Here is an 18,792-nt window from a genome sequence, read left to right on the forward strand (position 1 = left end):
AACTTATTTGCACATTTGCTGCTATTTTGTAGCCCTTTGTGTTGATTATGTTCTGAAATCTCTGCTGGGAAGCAGCTGTGGTTAACATGTCTGCATTTTGTTGGTTAACCTTGTGTCTCTTATTTGCTATATCTAACCTTATGGAAACCTCTGATGATGCCTCAAACGTAACTGATAATACATGGAAGAGCCAGAGTCAGAATTCATTGCATGTTTCAATATACTTGACACTATATAGGGGGATGCCTGGAAATTATGGTCCAAGAACCTACACATGAGGACAATCCACTGTTTTATGGGGATTGACTGTGACTGCAAACGTGTGTGCAGAATACATACAGAAATCACTTTTCCATTACCTGCTGGATTTGTATCAGGCTCAAATAAGGTGTTCCCAAGAGGTCAGTATATGACACACAATGTAAATCCATCAGGTCTGAAGTCTTTTTGGAGACCACGTCTAGCATATGTGTATCTAAGACTCTACACCTTCTTGCCTGCAAGAAACAGCTTTGTATTCCCAAGACTGCTGAAGGCGCAGTCACTCTGGAGCCTACTGACCCCATGCCGGTTTCCCAAGGGCAACCCTGTTAGTTCAGCGCCTGAGACTAGCTTAACGAGGCCCTTCATTGCTGTAATAACTTTTCTTTCAAAGACCTGAGCAGGGTCATCCCAGCCCCTCCTGCCTCTGCCAGCCAAGAGTGCCCTAAACTCTGACTTTCACAGTCCTCTGCTCCATCCCAGTGTAACCGAGAGTGGTTCATCTGCTCGGAAGGGTTTCTGACCCGGTAGGTCAGGAAGTTTCCAGTATGTGAAGTGATCTGGAGTCTCATCAGTCTGGAGCGGGAGATCCAGGTTCAATTTCCCCTTCCTACAAAGAGCTCTACCTCCTAGGATGCTGTAGCACCGTAGCTGCTACTGGCATTTTCGGGATTTGGGGAAGGGAGGTTTGCGACTGCTCAGGAGCGGCAGCAGTACTGCATCTTGCAGTGCTTTCCATCCTTAAAAAAGAATGGTGGAGCAAGCGCACCAGGAATTGGGCTGCTTGTGGGCCAAATGTTGAGCAACTCGGCACTATCTCGTCTGGGACGGTTCTGGCCATAATCCCGGCTCCCAGGTCAGAGAGGAGCGTGTCTGCCCATCATGGCTCCATGCTGGTCCCTGCTTCCACCACCCTCCAGCTCCACGTGTCTGCAGCTATCAGATGTCTTTGGGCACCTGCGGTTGATTTCTTGCGGATATCTTCAGGTACAGATGGTGATTTTCATGTGCTTTGGTGGCACATTAGAAATTCCGAGATACACAGGTTAATTGTAGAGATCACTGTGTTTATTCTGGTGCCAAGTGAGATTAGGTATTTACAGATATGGGTTGTTTAATGATCTTAACTCTGAAAAGACACTGTATTTTAAAGTCAAATTTTCTGCTGATTTTGCTGGTGACAGAAGAAAATGCTGATAGCTGTGCAGTTTTTGGAGTCTTGGAGAATGAGGTTATGAAAACAGTACATTGACTTTCAGTCATAGGTTGTAGTTACACAGTTGGATTGTTTGATGTGGGGATTTCATGGCTGTAACTGATGAATATAGTGTGTACGTTCACACAGCTTAAGAGACATTAAGAGGTTTGGTTTGGGGGAAGGGAGGAGGAAAGGGAATAGAGCAAAGAGACTTTTTCTTTCACTCCAGAATTTATAGAAACTCCCTTAACTTTTTCCATGTAGTGTACTGAGTCACAGCCCTCCTCTGAACTCCTTGTATTTGGGTATATAGAAGAATACTTAGCTCGGGTGTATGCTCTGCACAGTTCTTTGGTGGTTAGAGTTTGCTGTAGCAGATCAGGACAGTGGATGATCCAGCCAAGTTATTTCTTGTACCTAACACAGCCTGCATAAAACCAAACCAACAAGCAACAGACACAAAATTTAGTTGGTTTTGTAATGCAGTCCATGAGACAGCCCATGAAGTAAGTGGCTTATGGCCCAAAGTTTGAGGTTCTGTACCCCTTATCTTAGCTTGCAGACGGTATTGTGGCACTAGCCATAACGAAGGAGAGATGAAAGTTCATGTGACTTTTCTATTAGACCTTGTTCCTTTATAAGAATGAGAAACTGATGAAATAGTCTATATGAGCACTCAAAGGAAGAAAATTCAGAAATAAAAATAGTTTATTGAGGTTATTAGCAACTAATTCTGGTTGAAATGTGCTGCTCATCATGCCTACCGAGTTATTTTTTTCTTTTTCCCTGTCTGAAAATTATTTGCATAATATATTTACTGTTTTTTGTGTATGTAAGCATTGTTTGTTCTTCCATATTCAAACAAAAAAGTTCGACTCGTGTTTCAAAGTTACTTGCTGCAGCAGTTTCAAACTGTCATACAATGTATAGTTCATCCTCTTGAATCAAAGTGTGTGTTCATTCTGCTTCCTGGGGAACTGGCTGCAGCTTTTAAAAACAAATGAGAGGTGCTCAGTAAAGACTAGTGCATTTTGGTGCAAACTTAATCTTGGTAAAAGTCACGAAGCTTTCTTAAATAAATGAAATAATAATAAATTCTCAAAAACACATCAGCCACTTGGATTCTTGAATACACAGTTACAACTAAACAGCAGCACTCAGACAAACGCCTTTCTTGCCGTACCTGATCAGCACAGCAAATGTAACAGTTTTTTCATTCTCTAATTAAAAGGGCTGGCTTCCTCAATGGAAGAAGTTTCTCACACCGTGTGTGAGGGGGTGTCCACAAGTAGCCAGATTTTATGCTTCTTTTCCCACATTGAAAAAACCCCTAATTATTCATTAAATGTTAATTCTTTTCAAAGTTGTGAAAGTGCTAATTCAGCATGGCATTTGCAAGCTCCCAAGAGTTGTTTTGTTCAAGGAGCTACTGAGCCAACAAAATTGAGTCTGAATTAGCATTTTCGCCACTTGTAGAGATGTAAGGAGCTGAAGCACCGTGCTTTCTTAGTGTGCTTGGTGCCTCATCCATCTATTTCGTATTTGATGTTGTTACGCTTTCTGTATGCAGCAGATGAAAAGTACGTATTACCCGAAGTATGGGATCCAGGGAAATTTTCAGCTCATAGCCTTTGCCGTTTGTAATGACGTCATGCTTCGTTGGCTGTAAGTGTGTAAATATATGAGAGCAGAAAAGATGGTGCTGCAAACGGGTCTTTTACTCAAATGCTCCACGTGTGGGGCACTGTGCGTGGATGAGGGGGCAGAGAGTGTGAGAAAACAGGGCAACTTGGAAAACTTTTAGAATAGAAGTCAGCATGATGACAAGAAATGATGGATTTAAATATGTCTTCCAGTGCTTGCATTCAACCTGGGTATTTGCTTGTAACATTTCTAACTGGTATTTTAATTGTGGGACTTTCCAGTTGGAGGTAGCGTATATAAACATACATATATACTTATGCACACATATATAGGGAGAGAGGGATCTTGGGATTGTATAAGTAGCATTTTATAGTCAATACATCAAAATATATGTCTATCTGAAAGACTTAATGACTGATTCTGAAGCACTCTTTCAAAAATAAGTGTCATACCAACACTGCTTTAGAGCAATCACTTTATTGATGTAAATGGTGATAGTTGTATGCTCATTTAGAGAGTGACAAGAAAAATCAGATAAGTGAGTTGCAGTATTGTTTTGCTCTTGTGCAGGAGGTTGATGAGTGAATGCTAGTAAAAGATTCTGGTCTCACCAGGAAGATGGTGGGAAATAATGTTTTCCAGAGTTACTGTGCCCCTGCATGGGTGTAGGGCTCTCCTGAGCGCTGAGCTTGCCTTTGAGATGGCCTCAAAAACCTTGTCTGCCTTGGGGTTCCCATCTGAAACCCTGAGGCTACCTGATCTCTGCTTTGCTGTGGGCTAGAGAATTAAATTAATTTATATTGCAGCCTTAAATAGTTGTTGTGGTTTGACCCCAGCCAGCAACTAAGCACCACGCAGCTGCTCACTCACTCCCCCCACCCGGTGGGATGGGGGAGAGAATTGGAAAAAAGTAAAACTCATGGGTTGAGATAAGAACAGTTTAATAGAACAGAAAAGAAGAAACTAATAATGATAATAATAACAATAATAAAGTGACAATAGTAGTAATAAAAGGATTGGAATATACAAATGATGCACAATGCAATTGCTCACCACCCACCAACCGATGCCCAGTTAGTCCCAGAGAGGCGATCCCCCCACCTCCACTCCTCCCAGTTTATATACTGGACATGACATCACACGGTATGGAATACCCCTTTGGCCAGTTTGGGTCACTGCTCTGGCTGTGTCCCCTCCCAACTCCTTGTGCCCCTCCAGCCTTCTTGCTGGCTGGGCAAGAGAAGCTGAAAAATCCTTGACTTGGTATAAACACTACTTGGCAACAACTGAAACCATCAGTGTGTTATCAACATTCTTCTCATACTGAACCCAAAACACAGCAGTGTACCAGCTACTAGGAAGACAGTTAACTCTACCCCAGCTGAAACCAGGACAATAGTCTTGGATGCAGGTAGAGATCCTTGGGATACAGTGTGCCTCTCTAAATGATCATGTTCTGCTCTCGGTTATTTGTGCAACCTTCAGCCTCAGGTTTCTCCTGCGAGTATGGGATGGGTTTTCCTCATCTGACAAGACCCAGCTGGGGAAGCGCAACCAAGGTGCTCGTGATGGGCTGTCCTGCGTGGTTACATCTCTGAAGAGCATCTTTTTGCCTTTTCCCGTTGACCATTGCCTAAAGATGTACTTTCAGCCCCCTTACCTTTTAGAGCTGGCAGCAGTTTCCCCACCTGGACCAGGCAGCGCAGTCGGCTGCCGCTGCTCCGCAGTTCGGTGGGGTAAGGCTCCGGGCAGCCGCGGGGACCGAGGGAGCCCTCCAGGCTGCCCCGGGGAAGGAGCAGTGTATGTAAACCAGGGCAGGCTGTAGCCTCAGGCATGTGCTTACCTCTCCTCATTTAACCAGCTGGCACAAAGCTATTTTGCATGGTTGTGTTTGTTTCCGGATAGATTGGAGATGACACTACTGGTTGTATTAGTGATGTTAGGTTGATATCTCTATTTTCTCTTCTCTCAGTGCTCTGATAGTATGGGGGTGAGGAAGGGCTTGTAAATACCTCCAGAGACAGATAACAAACACTGTGAACGTTCATGAATTTTTTTGGTTACTCTTCAGTTGCCAGCAGCTCAAACTAATTTAGGTGCCGTGACTTCCTATTTTTCATTTTGGAAATGACAAGTATTTTAGCAATGTATACTCTGTGATGATAATTGATTAAGATTTGATCCTACAAAAAATTAACCATGTGCTAAATGTGTGCATTGGAAGTTTCAGTGAATTCCTGAGCATCACAGAATCATAGAATGGTTTGGGCTCGAAAGGACCTTTAAAGTTCATCTAGTCCAACCCCCCTGCAATGAGCAGGGACATCTTCAACTAGACCAGGTTACTCAGGGTCCCCTCCAACCTGACCTTGAATGTTTCCAGGGATGGGGCATCGACCACCTCTCTGGGCAACCTGTGCCAGTGTTTCACCACCCTCACAGTGAAAAACTTCTTCCTTATAGCTAGTCTAAATCTCCCCTCTTTTAGTTTAAAACCACGACCCCTTGTCTTATCACCACAAGCCCTATTACGATCATACGTAAGCATAAGTGAAGCGTGAGCATAAGTCTTTGCGAAGTCTGAATGTGCAAAATTTGTACTTTATTATAGTAAACTTTTTTTTTGGCATATTTCAGCCTTAAAAAAAGGACGTTTTTGGATCACCCCTGACCCATATCACAAAGATGACAACATCCAGATTGGGCGAGAGGTGAAAATCTCCTGCCAGGTGGAAGCCATCCCTTCTGAAGAGCTTACGTTCAGCTGGTTTAAAAATGGACGTCCCTTGCGAAGCTCTGAAAGGATGGTCATCACACAGACTGACCCCGATGTTTCACCTGGCACCACAAACCTGGACATTATTGACTTGAAATTCACTGACTTTGGGACATACACCTGTGTTGCATCTCTGAAGGGAGGTGGCATATCGGATATCAGCATTGATGTCAACATCTCCAGCAGTACAGGTAAGGAGGCTTTCTTTGATATCAGTTTTACTTTGATGCAGCCAAGCTATGGCTTTCCTTTACTCACAGAAAAAAGGTGTATACACGGAGCACTTCTTGCCACAAAGATATCCAAGCAGACCCTTGATCAAGGGCTGAGTTGCTTTGATTAAAGAACAGAAACCTGAATAAGTAGCATGTGGTGCACTCTCCCCAAAACACACCAGGATCTGATTTACCCAGATGTGTCTTCTTTTACTGTCAGAAAGTTATTGCTTCTATAAAAGGACTTTGGCCTTTATTTAGGACTTCAAGGCATTCAGTCATGAAAAAATAGCTAGTAGGAAATTACAAGGAGAAACAGGAGGGTGTTAGGTTAACCAAACTGAATCCATCCAGCTACTCTAATCGAACAGCAAGTGCCAAGTACGAAGGAAGGAGCTCTTTTTTCTTAAAGATTACGCATTGCATGTGGGTGAATCATGCTATTCCCAATCAGCAAAAAGTTTAAGGTATCTGTTACGTGTATTTCCAGATCAGTGATTGAAACGTCTCTATAGCTGGTTTGTAACCAATAGATTTCATAGAATTTTCCCCCCAATAGTTGACTTTAATAACTGAGGTAGTCTGTTAATAAAATGAACTAGAAAACATTCTGAATGAAGAATTTTTTTCCTGACAAAAATTAGTTGCAACCAGAAAAAAAAAAAAAAGAGTTGTTGCTGGTTGATTTCTATGGAGAAGGATAAAGAAAAGCATTTCTGCTTTCAGAACACTATTTTATGTTAAAATGCAGAGGCAAATAGTGTCAGTATTATATCTATTATCCATCCTGTCTTTTATATGAAGTGCTGCTGTGCTTTTCCTCAGATTGTGCTTGTTGTTCACTGGGATAAGGCATGCGATGCATGCCGTTTAGAAGTAAGACAACAAAGAACACACTGGAAAATATTTTTATAGCATGTGTCGTGGTTTAACCCCCGCCAGCAGCTAAGCACCATGCAGCCGCTCGCTCGCTCCCCCCACCCAGTAGGATGGGGGAGAGAATCAGAAAAAAGTAGGACTCATGGGTTGAGATAAGAACAGTTTAATAGGATGGAAAAAGAAGAAAATAATGATAAAAATAATGCTAACAAAATGACAATAATAATAATAATAAAAGAATTAGAATATACAAAACAAGTGATGTACAATGCAATTGCTCACCACTCACTGACTGATACCTAGTCAGTTCCCGAGAGGTGATCTGCCCCAGGCCAAGTCCCCCCAGTTTATATACTGGACATGACATCACACGGTATGGAATACCCCTTTGGCCAGTTTGGGTCACTGCCCTGGCTGTGTCCCCTCCCAACTCCTTGTGCCCCTCCAGCCTTCTTGCTGGCTGGGCATGAGAAGCTGAAAAATCCTTGACTTGGTATAAACACTACTTGGCAACAACTGAAAACATCAGTGTGTTATCAACATTCTTCTCATACTGAACCCAAAACACAGCAGTGTACCAGCTACTAGGAAGACAATTAACCCCAGCTGAAAACCAGGACAGCATGGAAGGAAAATGTTTAATAGACATCTTCTGACCCCTTTTTACCAAACACATTCAAGTATATGCTTTCTACTATTTCAGAAAGATTAAATGCACACTTTTGCCTTAAAGAGTATATCCACAGTTCTATTCTCCAAATTTTACAATGTCAGTAATACTTTGCAAGCACATGCCATGGCTAAACAATCTCTCTTACAACTTTCATGATAAATTATTATTTAGTTTTTAATACATGAGCCTGCCCTCCATCTTCAGTACAATACTGGTACCATAGATCCCTCTTGAGCACCACATTGCTTCTGACATGAGTCTGGAAGGTTTGCTCACTTCAAGTGTTTCATGAAGAATATTGTGTACAACAGGGAAATGAGACAGGATTGACTTGTGGTTTGGATAGGAGCCTGGGAAGGAAAGCCATGTGATTGAGTTAGGGGCCACTTAAGCAAAATGGACATATATAAGCCCATGGGACTGGCTAGGAGGTATCTAAGGGAACTGGCCAGTGTCACTTCAAGGCCACTTTGTTATCTTTGAAAAGTCATGGTGACCTACAGAGATCCAACAAAGACTGGGAAAACTGAAATTTTAGCCCATCTTCCAAGAAGGCACGAAGGAGATGCAGGGGGGTATAGGCCAGTCATCCTCACCTCGGGGAAGGTCAGGGAGCGTGTTCTCCTAGAAGCTGTCAGTCCACGTGAAGGACCAGGAGGTGACTGGAAACAACCAGCATGGATTATCAGAAGCTGGCTGTGCCTGACCCAACCTGGTTGCCTGCTACAATAAAAATACTGTCTCTGTGGGCAAGGAGAGGGAAAGAAAAGCTGTTTGCCTTGACTTTAGTAAAGCCTTCAGCACAGTCTTTTGTAGCATCTTTATAGCCAAACTGGTGAAGCATAGTTTGGAGATGTGGACTGGAAATAAGGTGTGTTTGGAAAATGAGTTGCAGAGAGTTGTGTTCACTGATAGAGGCGCAAAATTTGTGCGTGTATAAGCGAACAAGCAGTCAGCCTTTTTACACAGTTCACCTTTGCTGTGTCCCACCCTGAAACGTAATGCACACATACACAAACCTTGAGAGATGGGAGGAAAACACTAATTTTATTTAGTTTAGTTCTTATTTTATTATTTGTTATGTATTTTCTATTTGTGTTATTGTTCAGGGATCCTTGAATATTTCACTTCTTTTTGCTCAATTTTGTAAGTATAAACCAGAAGTATTTCTTTTTACTGTTTGATAACCCTTGAAATGATTTTGTGCAATTTTGTGGACTTTTAGTTAACTTCAGAATGCCTATGCTGGACCAACGCAAGGAGCTTGGGGAGGTAGTGGTGGAGGGCTCTTCCCTTGCAGTGGTACAGGCTGGGGCTGCCTGGCCAGGGAGCAGCTCTGCGGGGTCCCGGTAGGCAGTGAGTGGCCATGAGCAGCAGCATGCCATGGCAGCGATGGAGGCCAATGGATACCGCGTCCAGTTTTGGACCCTCGATGTAGGAGAGGCTTCAACAAACTGGGTCGAGCGCAGCGGAGGCCGTGAAGATGGTCAAGGGCGGCTGGGGGAAGGGGCTTGTCCAGTCTGGAGAAGAGACAGCCCTGGGGCACCTAACAGCAGCCGTCCCCTGCCTGTAAGGGATGTATCGAGAGGATGGAGCCAGGCTCTTCCACCAGTATGTACTGGGAAGGTGAGAAGCAAGGGGCGTGAGTTGAAATGAGAAGTTCAGACTGCATATAAGGAGCAACTTTTTCCCTATGAGGACGTCCGAGCGGGAAACATTGTGGGATCTCCATGCCCGAGAGGATTTGAAGACCTGATAAAGCCCTGAGCAGCCTGGTCTGACCTCACATCTGGCCATGCCTTGAGCTGGAGCTTGGACTAGAGACCTCCTGAGCTCCCTTCCCACCTCAATTATCCCTTGAAGAATGTAGGGATAGAAGCACTAACCAACAGATTCATGGACAAGGGAGCAGCCTGTCAGCCAAAAGAAACATGTTCTTCAAGCTTATTAACGCATAGCTTACGAACAGGTAAAGAACTGAGAGGATTATTGTAGGGTAAGAGCTGAGTTTGGCATGATGGATGGCAGTTGCATGCAAACTTTGTTACCTGCTTCCCAGGGTGAAGTGGACAGTGACGTTTGTGCAGTCATGCATTACCCATCTGGCAGACAGTAACCGCTATATTATCTGTACTTGCTGGGGAATCACTTGGGAAATTGATGGGATTTATTGGAAACATCCATTAGATGGCTGTACCTATAAGCTCGTCACAATTTCTGCAGGCAGTGATGAATGATGTCAGGTCTTAAATTTACTGTCCCGTAACACTCAAGAAAATCAGAAGGGGGGAAGAAAAACTAGTGTTTGGGATCAGCCTTATTTAGCATCTTAAAAGAAATTCTGCCTATTTGTATGACTTCGTTACCCGATTAAGTGGAAGCTGAAATAGTTTCAGTGTGCTTTTGAAGGTCATTACTGATTCATCAAGATTCATTACTGCTGTGGTAATTATGAACATAAGGCCTAGGCACAAACACGTTTTCCAAATGCCAGGACTTGCACGGCTATATTAATATCGTGCTGTGTCTGTTTGCTGGTTTTGGGGAGAATTCTCTCTTCCTGACATGCACGAGGTTCCTCCTGGAGTCACCGAGTGAGGCAGGAGGGGCTGTGCCACCTCGTAAGGAAGGAAGGAGTCAGTTAGGTCTCCTCTGTCCCTCCAGCAGATTGGAAAGGGACATGTTGCCGTGCAAGGGACGTGCCAGCCTCTTGGCATGCTCGGCATTGCACTTGTTTAGTAGGAATATTTTTCCCTTGACATTTTGTACTTTCAACAAGAAAGGCATAGATTTATGTCCTGAGTATCTTATATAAATGGACCTGAAGTAATGCCCTAGCAGCCTCGCCCCCACACATCTCCATAAAGTAGGTCACTGAATAGTGGAAATGAAGAATCAAATGTTGAATATTTGCCCTATAAAAGCCCTGTCATCCATAAAACCAACCCTGGGCGAATGTTACTGAAAGACAGGATGGCTCTTCTGTGTGTGTGTGTGTGTGCATGTCATGGGGAATCTGAAGGCAGAAGATGTTAAAACAGCAACAAAAAAACCCCCAGTAAAATAGGCTTATGGTAAGCAAAAAAGAGAGATGGATCAGGAGAGTGTGTTAGTCTTTGTAAGCGATCTTATTCTCTGCCTTAAATATTATATTCAAAGCAAGAAGAATAAGGCTTTAGGTGATGTATGGTCTGCTCTGTTCAGTATGGGTTCTTACGCTATCTTTATCCCCCTAAAATCAGTATCAGTACAGTAAGAGATGTAACATCTGTCACTTCTGGCTTATTCTCTTTTCATCTTCCCCCTGGAGGTAGTATTGTGCAGTGAAGTGAGTTGTTATTTTGGGGGGGGGGGGAGGTATTTTACTTTATTCTCTGGCTGCACTGCTCTGAATTTCTACTAGAAGGGCTGGATGGAGGAGATGGCTGATACTTTTGGGCTGGAGGTGATGGTGACCCTTCTTTTCCTAAAAGAGCCCTTTCTACTGTTTCACTCCTACCCAGTGTGGGCACAGCTACGTGTCCTACATGGCAAATATGTCAACCAAATTCTTCATCTCCGGGTGAACTGAAGATGTACTGAGCATGTACCACCCCAGGGGAGGCACAGCCCGAAGTGGGTCGTGGACTTTGGGCATGAGCACAGGGCAGGCTGGTGGCCTCCAGGTCTGCTGTTCCACCTCTGCAGCTAGTCATGTCGACAGACAGATTTGGTTTTACTTAAGTGCTGCCAGAGACAAGGAGAGAAATTCTTGAAAAACTAGTATATATGAGGTTGTGTCTGCTCCCTGCAGTATGGTAAGAGGGCTTCCCTGTTAAGCTAATCAGCTATCTATTGAATAATGAATTAATTAAACATCCCGGCTGATTTTAGGACATGTGGCCTTGATCTGTTTGTAAAGTATGTGTCCTCTGGTCACCTTGTTCCTTCTTTGATGATACATAAAAGAGACCTTCATTTTAGTTCTAAATGTTTATTAAAATCACAGTACTGCCTCTTTGCATAATGAAAAAATGCTTTTTGTGAGATAATTAGTGGTCCAATTAAGATATTTGTAAACCTTAAGCACTGTCCAGAGTGATCATTCACGGGCAACCCTGAGACATACCAGAAAATAGACAGGCATTTCATTATTGCAGTAAATTGATTATTTTTGTAAGCTATTATCTTTGGAGTTTATCTGTGAAAGGAATAGGTGAACAGAAGGGACAGATAAGTGCTGGATTTTGTTAAAAAGCTTTTCTTTTATAGTTCTATTTTAGTACTTAATGTACAGAGATTTTTCTTTTTAATTCTATCCCTGGGAGCTGCCGTCCCTTCCCATCACACAGCTTGCAGCACGGCTGGCCAAGCTGCTTGGCTGCCTGCTCCGGCGAGGATGGGGGCAAGGACGGGCGATCTCCAGCTCTGCAGCCCCTTCCCTCCCCAGCACCTGGTTGCCCCCAGGAAATCTGATTTCTCTGGGATGTGCTCACCCACCGCGGATTGACTTCAGCTGGGTTTCTGGGAGCAGACACCCTCTTTAGCGGCCACATATTGCAGAGTCTCTTTATTCTTCTCTGGAGGGCTGTGGAGTTGGCTCATCATCTCGCATTGCATATGGCTCATGGAGCTCCTCAGCATGACTCCTGCGAGATCACTGAAAGCTAATTTGGCTAATTTGCCGCTGGCTGTGTATGTTCTCGGTTGAAAATGTGCCTCTTCAGAGTCTATTGCAGAATAAGGTGGTGTTTTAAGGTATTAAAACTATGTTGAGGTATAAGAACTGATTCTGGAATTATTTTGCTGTTTAAATAGATCTCTTATACAAGCCCCCACCATGAAATCTGTGGTTGATATTCATGTGTTCACTCGCAATTAGAAGTGGCTTCTGCCCAAGAAAACATGAGCTGCGGCGCTTTCTTTTCTTTGTGTATGGGCAGGACAGCACACAGACAACCAGAGCAACGAGAACAGAAAGCGACCATGAAATCAAGACATGATTTCCTTACAGGTCACTCGATTTACCTTCCACATGAGTAACTAGATAGATCCTCTTTCATGGTGATGAAAAGTTAAAGTAAATTCTCTTGACTTCATCTGCTTTTCCAATCATTTGGCTAGATCAGCAGTCTCCCCCGGGGCTCTTTTCTCACCTCTGGAGACCCTTTCAGCATGTGCTCCCCCATATTCCCCAACACTTTTTCTAAAAGAAATGCACATTAAGGGTATGCTGAGCAGTTTTAGTCTCTGTTTACAGAAATGTCTACAGAACCTGAATAATTATCACTTGCTGCCCTTCAAAGGCTAAATGATCTTGTTCAAATACATTTTGTGTACCAGCTCAGCTTCCTATACCAAAGCTCAGTCTGCCCAGTCTTAAAAAAACCCCTCCATCACATAAGGAGTATGAATCATGAACAGGGATCGAAATGCATGTCTCTGGCAGAGGATGATTAATACTAGAGATTCAGACCTTCGAATTCATAAATATTAGAGAAGGAGGATACGCAAATAATTTCACCTCTTTCTCCTAGCCAGTACAGTGCAGATTCTTCAATATTCCTTATCCAGGCTGGTTTTAAATTACTTGAAGAATGCGACTACCAACACTTCTTTTGGGAGATTATCTCTGAGTAATCTCCAGTGCGGATTATTTCTTGATATTCAGCTCAAATAGTCCTTTGCTCTGCTTTATCCTATAATTACTAGTTATTACCATTAGTCTGTTTTAAGCAGCCTGATCACACTAGCCCACAGCTCCTCCCGGCCCACAGACTCCCCATCACTGCTAAGCTTGGCAGTCATTGCTTCAGGGCTACGGCTTGCCTTTCTGCCTGTTTAAGGCACCTGAGGAAATACAGAAGCGATAATACCCCTACTTCACCTGTGCCACCTGTAATCCCCAGTAAAGAGCTCAGGAGTCATGCTGGTCCCTCCCAAGCCTGCCATGGGGTCACCACTTCTAGGGCCTCCTTGTCCTTCTTACGCTGGTCGTCTTCTGCCCCTTTGAACGATTTCTGTGTAAGCAGATTCTTGCCTCTGCCATTGCCTCTTTGGCAATTAATTAAGCTATCTGGAGGTTCAAAACAGGGACGGTGACTTGACCCATCAGGACTTCAAAGATCTAGGGTAGACTAGAACTAGGTTTGGTCTACCTGACTGTCTATGCAGTGAATAAACGTATTAGGCTCATGCATTTGGCTTTTTCTTTGAAATAGCTACTTTGGTCCTGTCCCCATTCTCCTATAGACACAGTGACTGTGCTGGATCAAGGATCCTATGGAATTACAGTAGAACTACCACAAGAGATCAGATGGAAGGGTCTAGTCTGGTTTCCTATCGCTGGTAACAGACACATCTGCCTAGGGAGCAGTTTAACAAAAAAAAAAGAGGACAAGAATACAGTGATACCTTCTGCCATCTGACCTTCTGGTGAGTCAGTGACTTTCAGTGGCAAAGGTTGTCTCAGACTATTTTGTTTAAGAGCCAGGAGTGGACATATATCAATAGTAGCCCTTTTATGCGTGTGCCTCTACCAATTTCAAAGGATAATACTATGTGGTTTTAAAGTAGGTGCTACTTTAGTGTTACTAACGCTTTTGTTTTTCAAGTGATAACCCTCTACTTTAGGAAACAGATTTAACTGCTAAGAGTATTAACTTCTGTTTTAAGCCACTTGCTGCATGAATAAGGTAATGTTTGTTGTTTCAAATATAGCGTTTAGCTAATTTATTATTCTGCACAAGCAGGAACAGAATTGACCTTTATTTGCAGCAGGCTCTGTAGCTGGTGCTGCAGGAGACATGCTGATGCCTCAGCGGGGAGGGCTGAGCCCCTCCGAGACTCTTGGCTTGTGCCACAGCGGCACCTGCCAGGAGAGGGAGGCTGGCACAGCTGGCAGCACCCTGGCACAGCTGGCAATACCCCAACACGGCCAGCAGCACCCCGACACAGCTGGCAACACCCTGCTCGCTTGCTTGGCACTTCTGCTTGCTTGGCTGGCACCCCCCTCTGCTCGCCCCACTGGCAGCACCTTTGCTAGCACGCCCATGTTCGTGCATGTTTGCTTGCACACCCTTGCACCTTTGCTCGTGCATCCTTGTTCGTGCACCTTTGCTCCTTCACCTTTGCTCGTGCACCCTTGTTCGTGCACCTTTGCTTGCGCACCCTTGCTCAAGCATTCTTGCTTCCAGTAGCAAGTGATGGGATGAGAGGAAACAGCCTCAAGTTGCGCCAGGGAAGGTTTAGATTGGATATTAGGAAAAATTTCTTCACCAAAAGGGTTGTCAAGCATTGGAACAGGCTGCCCAGGGAAGCGGTTGAGTCACCATCCCTGGAGGTTTTTAAAAGACGGGTAGACGTGGTGCTTAGGGACATGGTTTAGTGGTGGACTTGGCAGTGTTAGGTTGGACTTGATGATCTTAAGGGTCTTTTCCAACCTAAACGATTTTATGATTTTATGTTTCTATACCCTTGCTCACGCAGACTTGCCAGGCCCTCCTCCACAGCAGGCTCAGCTGCCTGGTCCTGGGGCTTCCCTATGTCTTGGGTTGTAGTAAGGGAAGAAAAACTTTGAATGATTATTTTCTCCTCAATTCTCTAGCTCCCCCCCCCCCCCCCCCCCCGCCACCATCTTCCTGATTTCTCTGTGGGCATTGCATTGATTTGATTATCTTTTGTGGCTTTTTTTAGCCTTATTGCTTATGAAAACAAGTCATACATGATCAGGCTGCCAGTGCCTGTCAGTTGGTGTGTCGCAATCCTCCACACCCCCTGATATTTTTTGACCCTGTAGCTAATTTAAGCCAAATTTGACAGCAGAATAGACATCTCAGAGATAATTAAGTACCTGCAAGTTTGTAAAAATAAATAGGTGAGTATAAAAAGGGAAACCCTAGCAAAACTCCTCCCTAGGCAAAGGTTCAGTGCTGTCCTTCTTCCTAATTAGACAGTAGAGAATCAGCATCTGAGTTAAGGGGGACCCTTAGCCATAACTGCTGCGGTGGGGGCAGAGAAATACTTCATGGGAGCTCACTGTCTTGGGCACTGTCAGTCAAATGTGATACATGAAAGCTGCAGCCAGGCTTCTTATTTATGGTATTGCCCATGAAATGATTTGTTTTAATAGATGGCCTTGTCCCTCCCCTCTCCTTCTCTGTTTCCAGTAACAAGAACATTAATAAATACAGTAAACCATAATAATATATTAACTGGCTTACAATGTGACAGATACTGGTTGTGCTGCAAAATGGCACAGGAGAAGATGAGTCAGGGTATTTTAAGGTATCTTTCCATCTGGGGTACTGATACAGCCTATCTTATCAGCCTGCCTGCAGACCTCATAGTCTATGGTCCTTATCTTGGCAGTGTGCAATTTTTGCAGTACAGTTATCTCTATTTTTCAGAAAGAAAACTGAGTTAAAGAGAAGGTAAATTACTTGCTCACAGTTGCACAGGACCTTTTTGGCATGCACCTTTTTTTTTCCCCTCAAAAATGTGTGTCCTGTGCCATTCACTCTCCTTCCTCTCAAATGCCTCCAGAAGCTACGTGTGACCATGAGAAGCAGGGTGTATTCTTTCCTGGTTTCTTATATGATTCATAGTTTGCTCTGTGTACAAATTTCCGAATTACCCCTGCCTCTTGGTCTGAGATGCTGTTTCTTGCAGCTGGCAGGCTCCCACAGCTGGAGCTCAGGGCTGGTGCCTTCCTGCATCCCCACAGTGCAGCTGCATGGGAAGCAAGTCTTCGTAATTCCCCAGCTGCACTCTACATCTCTGCCCCTGTTCCTCTCTAGGTCCACATCCTGGACGCACTAAATTTGTCTGTTTACTCCTCCCGTGATGAGATTAGTGAAGGAGTTTCTTAAAGCAGAGGAACATTGTGGATATCTGGGGAGCAGCTCCTCAATTTATTTGTATCCCAGCCCTGTTTCAAGTGCAGCGTTGGGTCAGCCTCCACCCGTGAAGCTGGCTTTGCTGCCTTCTCTCTCATTTTTTGTCTCTCTTCTGTCATGCGTTGCCTTCACAGGCAGCATTTGCACAGGACCGCTTGCTGTGCCAAAGGCAAGTCTTGCTCCTGGCTCAGTGCTTGAGATGAGAAGTTACAGCCCTTGCTCCAGCCAGAAAGTGGTTGATTTCTGAGGCTAAGACGGTGTGATTTTATAGTCCAGACCTGTTGCTCTGATGGCAGTCTGAAAAGGATGGAGTCTGGAACTGGCTGCCAGCACAACATGTCCAGAAATAGGTCTACACGGACAACTACCAAAGGGAAAACTCATGTTCTGGACGCATCTGGACCATGGGCTTGCAAGCAGAACTGTAGATAGTGCTGTAGGCTGGTACATAACAGATAGCAGACCTTCTCCCTCTTGATAGCAGGTATTTTGTTTGAGGGCTGTGACCCCACAGTCTTGGCCTCGCGGTTCTCACGGTCAGTGAATCCCTGAGACGGGAGAAGGTTGTGTTTCCCCAGGGCAGCTGGAGATGCCGCAGGGGCAGGGAGGGAGAGGAGAGCTACGAGGGAGCCTGCAGCATCCGTACCAACTGGGACACGCTTTGATCTAAGCACGTTCACAGCAGGGAACAGATCGACTGCCCAGGGGGGAAGGGAAAAAGTAAATTTTTTTTACTGGTCCAGACAGAGCTGTGTATTATTTGATCTAAGCTGAGAAACCACAAGCCAGGTGAGCTGGAAAAAAATGTTCAGAAGGAGGCTCCTTCCTGCAGGCAGGCAGCACATAGCATGCTTTCAAACCTTTCTCTTTAAACTGTATTTTCCTTCTTGGAACAATACCCTTTTCCCAGTTTAGTCTGTGTTTTCATAGAGCATTGCTTTAGAAAGTGGCCATTTGGTATCTATCTGATGTGCTGGCTTTCAGGAGAGAAGGCGGAGGAGTCCCACCACAAGCACCTGGCTGGTGCAGGTCCGGCACAAGTACCGTGTACTGCACAGCAAGAGTGTGGGCTGTAGAAATGAGGGAGAGGCAAGGGCACACATTGATGGAGAAACGCAGTCAGAATAGCTTGGAGAACCCCAGAGCAGCACCCGTGCTCCTTCTGTCTCATCCCTCGCCACCTTCAGCACCCTTTTCCCTCTGGTAGAGCTCTGACAAGACTGCTTCCATGGCTTTGTACCACCCTCCCCTCGCTGGGGTAGACCATCATGTCCTGCAGCCCTTCCTCTTCAGGGGCTTTTGGGTATCTTCATGGGGTGGTTCTCCTCTGGGCTCCCTCCAAGTGATCCAGGTCTCTGGGACACTGGCCTGTGGTCAGAACCTGCTATGGCACACACGGGCATAACTGAAAAATAAGAATGTTTTATTAATGTTGGGAATGTTTTATTAAGCAGTCTTTCTCTTTTGCTTTTTTTTCTTTTTTCTTTTCCTTCTTCTTTTTTTGAAGTATAAAATAATTTTTCCTTTACTCTCCCGTGGAAGAAGTTATTTCCACTTTTGCATGTCCCACCAGATTCAGAAGGAGCTATTAAAGCCTTCAAAACAGCTGAAAACAGCGTTTTGGTACCTATGAAAGTCCCTGACTTAAGCTCTGATTCCTAGCAGGCTTATGAGGTCTGTAGACACAGGGTAGATCCCAGGGGAAAACTGGAACTGTTTCTCACTGGTACAAGTCTGTTGTTTCTGTCTCTGGGGGCCTGAAAATAGCCTTTGATTATTTTTTCCTGCGGACAGGAGTTATGGTGCAGGCTGTATTTCATCAGTCCTGGCATTGAAGCAAAGCAGTTGAGGGCAGGACAGTGCGAAGAGGTAATGCTCCTAGGAGGGACTGTTTTAAAACAGAAAGCATCTCTCTCTGTGATTCAGAACAGAAGACCCATAAAGGCAGCCCAGTTTTCAGAAGGCATGAAAGGAAAGAGAGGGTGGGCAGTGATTAAATCAGGCTTTTCCATATCTTCACCCACCACACGGCAGCCCGCGCCCTCCCGCTAAGCAAGGGGCCACGGTGCCGAAGGCACCATGTGTGATCTGGAGATCAGAGGCAGCTTCGGAGACGGCGCTTTCATTTGTGTTGCCCTAAGAGAGGAGTAAGAAATAATTGGCTATAAACCCAATATAGGTATGATGAGATGGGAACGATAATTGGACATGGCAAAACCATTCTCGTCAGGTCGGCGGAGCTTGCGGTGCTTTGTAATTATTAAATGCTG

The 18,792-nt window shown here is 44.5% G+C and overlaps 1 protein-coding gene across 1 annotated transcript in view; it reads left to right on the forward strand.

Moving 5' to 3' along the window:
- Positions 1-18,792, forward strand: part of MDGA2 (MAM domain containing glycosylphosphatidylinositol anchor 2) — a 386,375-nt gene that overhangs the window by 241,295 nt on the left and 126,288 nt on the right. Inside the window, exon 9 of the mRNA XM_052783732.1 lies at positions 5,741-6,070. Coding sequence (XP_052639692.1) covers positions 5,741-6,070 — 330 coding nt within the window. The remainder of the gene's footprint in view (positions 1-5,740; positions 6,071-18,792) is intronic.

This window comes from Harpia harpyja, chromosome 3 (genome assembly GCF_026419915.1).
Source record: "Harpia harpyja isolate bHarHar1 chromosome 3, bHarHar1 primary haplotype, whole genome shotgun sequence".
Lineage (NCBI taxonomy): Eukaryota > Metazoa > Chordata > Aves > Accipitriformes > Accipitridae > Harpia > Harpia harpyja.